Source organism: Xenopus tropicalis, chromosome 2 (assembly GCF_000004195.4).
Source record: "Xenopus tropicalis strain Nigerian chromosome 2, UCB_Xtro_10.0, whole genome shotgun sequence".
Classification (NCBI taxonomy): domain Eukaryota; kingdom Metazoa; phylum Chordata; class Amphibia; order Anura; family Pipidae; genus Xenopus; species Xenopus tropicalis.
The window spans coordinates 70,649,233-70,656,937 of NC_030678.2; the positions used below are offsets into that span (position 1 = coordinate 70,649,233).

The 7,705-nt window shown below is 38.6% G+C and overlaps 1 protein-coding gene across 1 annotated transcript; it reads left to right on the plus strand.

Annotated features, from left to right (window-relative positions):
- The first annotated feature begins 3,238 nt into the window (after positions 1–3,238).
- On the plus strand, positions 3,239–7,033 carry tomm6 (translocase of outer mitochondrial membrane 6). The gene is made up of 3 exons (XM_004910673.4): positions 3,239–3,434; positions 4,076–4,193; positions 6,570–7,033. Exons 1-2 carry the CDS (start codon positions 3,325–3,327, stop codon positions 4,170–4,172), a joined length of 207 nt encoding a protein of 68 aa, XP_004910730.1. The 5' UTR covers positions 3,239–3,324; the 3' UTR covers positions 4,173–4,193; positions 6,570–7,033.
- The last annotated feature ends 672 nt before the right edge of the window (positions 7,034–7,705 follow it).

Below are 7,705 nucleotides of genomic sequence, written 5' to 3' on the forward strand. Positions count from 1 at the left end.
TGCCAGACTAATTTAGTCGCCTTTTATGAGGAGGTGAGCAGGAACCTTGATGCTGGAATGGCAGTTGATGTCATCTACTTGGACTTTGCTAAAGCGTTTGATACAGTACCTCACAGAAGGTTAATGATCAAATTAAGGAATATTGGCCTAGAACATAATATTTGTAATTGGATAGAGAACTGGCTGAAGGATAGAGTACAAAGAGTGGTTGTAAATGGAACATTTTCTAATTGGACCAGTGTGGTTAGTGGAGTACCGCAGGGGTCAGTCCTTGGGCCTTTGCTTTTTAACTTGTTTATTAATGACCTGGAGGTGGGCATAGACAGTACTGTTTCTATTTTTGCTGATGACACTAAATTGTGCAAAACTATAAGTTCCATGCAGGATGCTGCCGCTTTGCAGAGCGATTTGACAAAATTAGATAACTGGGCAGCAAACTGGAAAATGAGGTTCAATGTTGATAAGTGCAAAGTTATGCACTTTGGTAGAAATAATATAAACGCAAACTATCTACTGAATGGTAGTGTGTTGGGGGTTTCCTTAATGGAGAAGGATCTAGGGGTTTTTGTTGATAACAAGTTGTCTAATGCCAGGCAGTGTCATTCTGTGGCTACTAAAGCAAATAAAGTGCTGTCTTGTATAAAAAAGGGCATTGACTCAAGGGATGAGAACATCATTTTGCCCCTTTATAGGTCCCTGGTAAGGCCTCACCTTGAGTATGCAGTACAGTTTTGGGCTCCATTCCTTAAGGATATTAATGAGCTGGAGAAAGTGCAGAGACGTGCAACTAAACTGGTTAAGGGGATGGAAGATTTAAACTATGAGGTGAGACTGTCGAGGTTGGGGTTGTTTTCTCTGGAAAAGAGGCGCTTGCGAGGGGACATGATTACTCTGTACAAGTACATTAGAGGGGATTATAGGCAGTTGGGGGATGTTCTTTTTTCCCATAAAAACAATCAGCGCACCAGAGGTCACCCCTTTAGATTAGAGGAAAGGAGCTTCCATTTGAAGCAGCGTAGGTGGTTTTTCACGGTGAGGGCAGTGAGGTTATGGAATGCCCTTCCTAGTGATGTGGTAATGGCAGATTCTGTTAATGCCTTTAAGAGGGGCCTGGATGAGTTCTTGATCAATCAGAATATCCAAGGCTATTGTGATACTAATATCTACAGTTAGTACTAGTGGTTGTATATATATAGTGTATGTATGTGAGTGTATAGATTGGTAGGTGTGGGTTAAGTGTGCTGGGTTTACTTGGATGGGTTGAACTTGATGGACACTGGTCTTTTTTCAACCCTATGTAACTATGTAACCTGCTATGTGTTATATGACAATTTTACACTCTTACCTTATCTAGACACTTATCATACAACTATTTGGCGTTTCCTATCTTCCACAATGACGCAATTAACCCTTTGTTGCTCTTAAAGGAAAAATAACACTAAATTTTTTTAAGTAAAAAAGCTATTCTACCCTGCACCAGGCTTCCTGTCAATTGAGGTACGGCGATACGGCGAAGGAAAGAGCAGCAACCACTATGCGACGATCGTTTGATCGAGCCTAGCCTTCTTTATGTATAGGAAGGAGTCAGACTAGGCTCAATCAATCGATCGTCACATAGTGGATGCAGCTCCTTCCTTTGCCGTATTGCCGTAGTTCAATTAGTCTCGCGGGCAACTAATCTCCCCGTGTTCCAGAGCCCTAAGTAGTAAGAAATCCAAGACTGGCTTGCAACTTCTCTAGTTACATGGGAGTAGAAGAAACAATAGGTTACTTGAAAACAGTGTGTAGCGCTGGCTCTTTCTGAAAGCTCAGACTCACAATGCACTGACATGGCTACCTACACACCATTATTACAACTAAAAATACATTTGTTGGTTCAAGAATAAAATTTTAAAAGGTAGAGTGAATGATTTGCTATGTAAACAGTGTAATTTAGAAATAAAAAGTACCCCTTAAAAATTATGACAGTATCCCTTTAAAGTACACCGTGTGGTGGTAATTTTCTGTGATATTGCCACTGCATCTAACCCGTTATGTGTTCTATGACAATTTTACAATCTGTGTTCTTAGAATATCATACGTGAAATTGTCACTGCATTCATTTTGCTATGTATTTTGGGGCTATTATACATAAAAATCCCACTATGTCAATCCTGCTATTTGTTCTGAGCATAATAAATATAAAATTGCCATAGCATTTATCCGCTATACAGTCTGCAGTTTATTTAATGTAGACTTAAAACATGGAGATCCAAATTATGGAAAGACTCCTTCTCCAGAAAACCCCCTGATCCTGAGCATTCTGGATAACAGGTCCCATACCTGTACCACAAAACACAAGGTAGTATGATTACAATGGCAATGTAAGGTATAACCCTTGATGGCAGATGGGGCCCTTGGGGTTAGGTCCTCTGGTGGGCCCAAGGGTCCCCAGTCAGACACTGCCTTTAAGCACCTTACATGCCCCACTGTGGTACTGCATGTTGGGAACACAAGAGACATCCATCAAGACAAAATAACTGGACAATATCTGACGAGGATGCATTTCATGAGGTCACCCATTTGTACAAAGACCTACGAGGTTGTCAGGTGAGGACACCTCAAAAATTTTGTACAAATGTCAAAATGTATTGCAAACTGCTGGAATGGAGTTTCCTAGAAATGTTAGTAACCTCCTCAGTAGACCCAGTTTAAATAGAGATACAAACTTTGTGTGCAATTACATAACTCCCAACTGTCCCCATTTTCATGGGACAGTCCCGATTTTAACAGCTCCCTCATTTGCAACCCCTGCACTTAGATACAATTGTAACTACCATAATAAGCTAAACTTGTCTCTTGGGGGAACTGAGACTTGCAGCTTAAAAGGCAATGTCACATTCATTAGTAAAACTGCAATAACACATAAAACAAGATCCCAAAATCACCAGAGATGTTTAAACCAAATTTAGTAAAAATGGGAGTGGTATTGAGGCCGTGATCAAAACATTTCCACCATACTATTCGCACCATTTCTTTTTATCCCTCTCTATACTTTAAACATGTTTGGAGGTATGCATTAATAGGTACAGACAACACGCTGCATGTATCTCAGCGATTGGAGCTCCACAGTATCAAATTATCATTTCACAAGTTATCTTCTGAAACATTCTTGTTTTCAAGCCTGCTCTACCGACTCAAACTACACGTCGATCCTACTATTCCGCCTTCCCAGCTATCAAACGCCTGGCTGCTCAGTCTCGCGTTGTTTCCATTTTAGAAGGGCGTTCTATAAGTTTAGGCAGGAGGCGGAAGTAAAGGTACCGGGAATCAGTTCAATTGGCAATGGCGCCTGGTGGAGCGGATAGGGGATCGGGGGCTTCTGGTGGACCTGGAACTCGTGGCTGGGTGAGGGGCGTCTACCGATTTATCACAGACCGTAATGATTTCCGCAGGTAAGAACGGATATCTATATCCAGTCAGACATTATCAACACCATCTTACACGTGGGTACGAACCATGCATGGAACTAGATATACACACGAGTACAGAGCAATGACAAGGATATAACAAGCGATTCAAAATGTTTTTTATTGTTCCGATTTGGTTACGTACCGGTGCGGAATGCTATATTTTCAGATGTATCGTTTGTGCTCTTGTTACCATTAGGGAAGGTCATGGTGTCCTTAGTATAATGTTGTTTTGTAATTACATCCATTTTAGTCTTACTGTGTGCTTATAATACCTGTATATATTTATATATTATATTTTATATTATATATATATATATATATATATATATATATATATATATATATATATAAAAATATCAAACTCAACAGTAGAAAGCACTCACAGCTACAGCATCAATCAAGTCAGTGATTTATTTCAGCATACCACTGAAATCACTGACTTGATTGATGCTGTAGCTGTGAGTGCTTTCTACTGTTGAGTTTGATGTATTATTTTTGTCAGCACCCAGCCTGTGCCCGATACTGGTGAGTGCCGATTCTTTGCAAGACTATATATATATATATATATATATATATATATATATAATTTTTTTTTTTTTTTTTTTTTTTTTTTTTTTTTACAGAAACCTTCTTGTCAATCTGGGTCTGTTTGCCGGTGGCGTTTGGGTTGCCAGAAACCTGACTGACTTTGATTTAATGGCCCCACAACCAGGCCTGTGAGACAGACAAGTTTCCACCATGGTGAGAATCCATTATCCTATATCTTATGAAGCCTGCTGCAGTTGGTGGTTTTCTATCCTCAGAGTGTCCTTTAAATGACTGTTGTAAGTCACCATCATATATGTTTATTAAACATATTCTGATGGTTCAAGCATAAGATAAGATTAAATTATTCTTCTTCAGAGACAAGGTCAGTTCCGCCTTTGAGTATCCAGTAAAATTTTAAAACTCACATCACTTAAAATGGTCTATTGTTAAAGTTTAAAGAACCAGAATCAATCACTTTGAACAAAGTGAGGTAAAGGTTGAATGAGCCTAGGGTTAGGAAGTAGTTCCTACTAGCAGGAGGCAGACTGATGTTTACTTTTTCAGTCTGTAGACTGTATGTCCTTGTAAATTATTATTTTTTTAAAAAAAAAAAAGGCCAGTTTAGTGTTTTTGGCCCAGAAACATACTTGCACATCATGACTTTGGAAATGTTTCACAGGTCTTAAAGGAGAACTAAAGCCTAACTAAAGAAGTAGGGCAGAAATGTTGTACATTATGTTTTGGGTTTCTGTACCAGCCCAAGGTGACCACAACCCTTTATCAGGGAAGATTTGTGCCTCCAAAGATGCCCGAGTAGTTCCTCATCTTCTTTCTGCTGCTGTCAGTTACTGAGCTTAGGAACTGACTCAAAATATACTGCATAAATAGAATATAAATGTAACAGTAAAAAGCTGATTAGTAATTCATTCAGATTCACATTACATGACAGATCTAAAACCAGGGCATTTGCATCAGAATGTAATATTCAGCCCTGTAGCATCAGCTTATATTACTGACAACCCTCATTTTCTGCTTGATAATTTGCAAGAACCCCTAAGCTTAGCTTCTCAACAGCTGCTCAGACCATCTTGAGCATGTGCACTGTCCCGGACAGTTCCAGAGGGGGTGGGGAACAGAATCCAAGATGGGGAGCTCCTGTGACAACTGTAATGACCTATATCATTACTACTATAGAGTTGCTGAAACTTTAAGCTAGTACAGTCCGTTTCTAATATAAAATATGGCATTTTTAGCCATATTCATTTTTACGGTTTAGTTCTCCTTTAAAGGAGAAGGAAAGGCTAAGTCACTTGGGGGTGCCAAAATGTTAGCGCTCGCTGCAGGTACCCCGGGTGCGGTTTTCTCCTAACGGGCACCAGCCCGCGGTACAAGGTAAGCTATTAAAGTTACTTGGGGGTGCCTAACATTTTGGCACCCCCAAGTGACTTAGCCTTTCCTTCTCCTTTAAGGAAGGAAACACAGCAATAAGCCTTTGTGGAGAGGACCCTCAGTTGTTCAGTAAACAGACTCTTAGGGCGAGAGCAAATAGTGCCTATATCCGCTTCCCTCAGCCCTGCGTTTTTCTGCCAGGCTGAGAGAAGCGGATCCGCTTGCCTATGCTCCTTTAATGCCTGCATTAAAAACAAAGGCAACCGCCTGAGTGCGGGCACACAGAGCAGATTGGAAGCCAGACTGGAAAATGTCTGCTTTCATGTTTTTCCGCCCATCTGACCACCTCCGCTCTGTGTACCTGCATTCGGGCGGTTGCCGTTGTTTTTATGTAGGCATACAGAGGAGTATAGGCAAGCAGATCTTCTCTCAGCCCTGCGTTTTTCAGCCAGGCTGAGAGAAGTGGATAATAAGTACTTTTTTGGCCTTACCTTTAGAGTTTTAACATCATTGCAGGATGATGGAGATTTTAGAGTGGGTAGTTGACAATTAAATTCACTTAGTTTGATGTAGACCGTAAGAATTTGAGACCAAAAAGAAGTAGTAATAAGACTGTGGCCAATACCTTTTTGGCTGCCTCTGCCACTCAGGCGGTTGCCTAATTATGGTCCATTCTACAACATACTAAAAGTTAGCTGTAAGGGGAACCTTCCCTCCTCCCCCCACATTTTTTTTTCTTTTTTTAAAGGAAAGCATGGTTATCTGTATTGTAACTGCCATTTTTGACAACTTGTCATAGTTGCAACATTTTGAATGACACCAAAATTCCCCAATTTGTAGGTACTGTAGCTTTTGCAACTGCTTTCTGCTCTTAGCAGTGTCATGCTACAGATGCAGTGCCTACTTCTATATCCTGCTTGTAGCTAGATACTGATAAAAGGAAAGAAGGGATTTACCATGGAAATGATTAGCGAGCCTGAATGAGCCTAAATTGGCAAATTTAGTAAAACAATAAAAGTGTAGCAAGATGTATTTTTCAATTCACTTTATATTTAGGATTTTATGTGAAACCGAAGTTATGTAAAATACTGTATAGTGAAATGTTTTAAATCAGAAATGGTTTATCTATTTGAAAATAAGTGCTTTATTCTTTTTTAAAGTGTAATTTGTACATTTTGAAATGTCTTCTTTCCTCTGCAGAACAATGTTGACTTCTAAAAGGCATTATTATTGAAAATAAGGTTTTTTATGTGGCGTAAAATCCCATTTACATACTGAAGATGGGTCCTATTTCAGCTTTCCACTGGACTGGAGGAATGGAGTCAAGGTTCAAGGCAACACTGTATGGATGACAGCTTATTCTCATAATTCAGTATGGACCATTGTCTACCAAATACATAGCATGTAGCATTGAAGATGTTGCATGTGATTTGGTGTATAAATAGCTGTTCTCTTGTGTGTAATGTAATTTTGAAGCAAAATGAACATTGTATAAATTAAATACATGTACACAGTCATTTGTTTTTAATTTTTATTGAGAAATTTTTCTTTACAAAAAAATGTAAAAAGTAGATTACAAAACTCATAAAAATGTAATTCCTGCTCATCCCCATCCTTAAACTATCCCTTCCTCTTAAAAGAAGAAACTCATGAGCACATATCCATTAATTTTCTTGTAAATCTGCAGCTGTCTGGATTGTAAGTCAGAGATAGGTGACAAAATTTGCACCACCTTACAGAATGCTATTTGACACAAGAACATATGAAGAAATATGTTTTAAATTAAGATATCTAAGCAAGTCTCAATTAGTTAAGTTCACATTTTCTATACTGAGATAGACTGGAGTCTTGGGGGAAAATTATCCTGATCTTCCATTCAATTCTAATCTTGTAGAACAAATAGCAGATAAATATTAAAATATCTTGTCTTTTCGCTAAACATTAAAACTGAATAACTTTGAGGAATCTACAGTACAACAAGTGTTTCTGCAGTGTAATTGTCATGTTTTAATAAACTGCATCAGTTATACTTGGTCTTGATCAAGAGTACTACAGTACCTATGCACAAAACTGCCTCAATTTTGTCTTCAGAAGTATAATTATGCCTTAAATGGGTAAAACTATTCTGTTTGTATTAGCAGATGTACAGGACTTATTTAAATATCTCTATAATATTCCTAATTGTTAAATAGTGCTACAGCAAGCTTTATGGCTACATTAAGACATCCACTGTAATAGTAAAGAAATTTTGAAGTTGTCACATAAGCATTAGTGTTCGTACCTACAAATGTTTTCATTTTATGATTGCCCATTTAACTCTAGGAAAAAGGAAACAG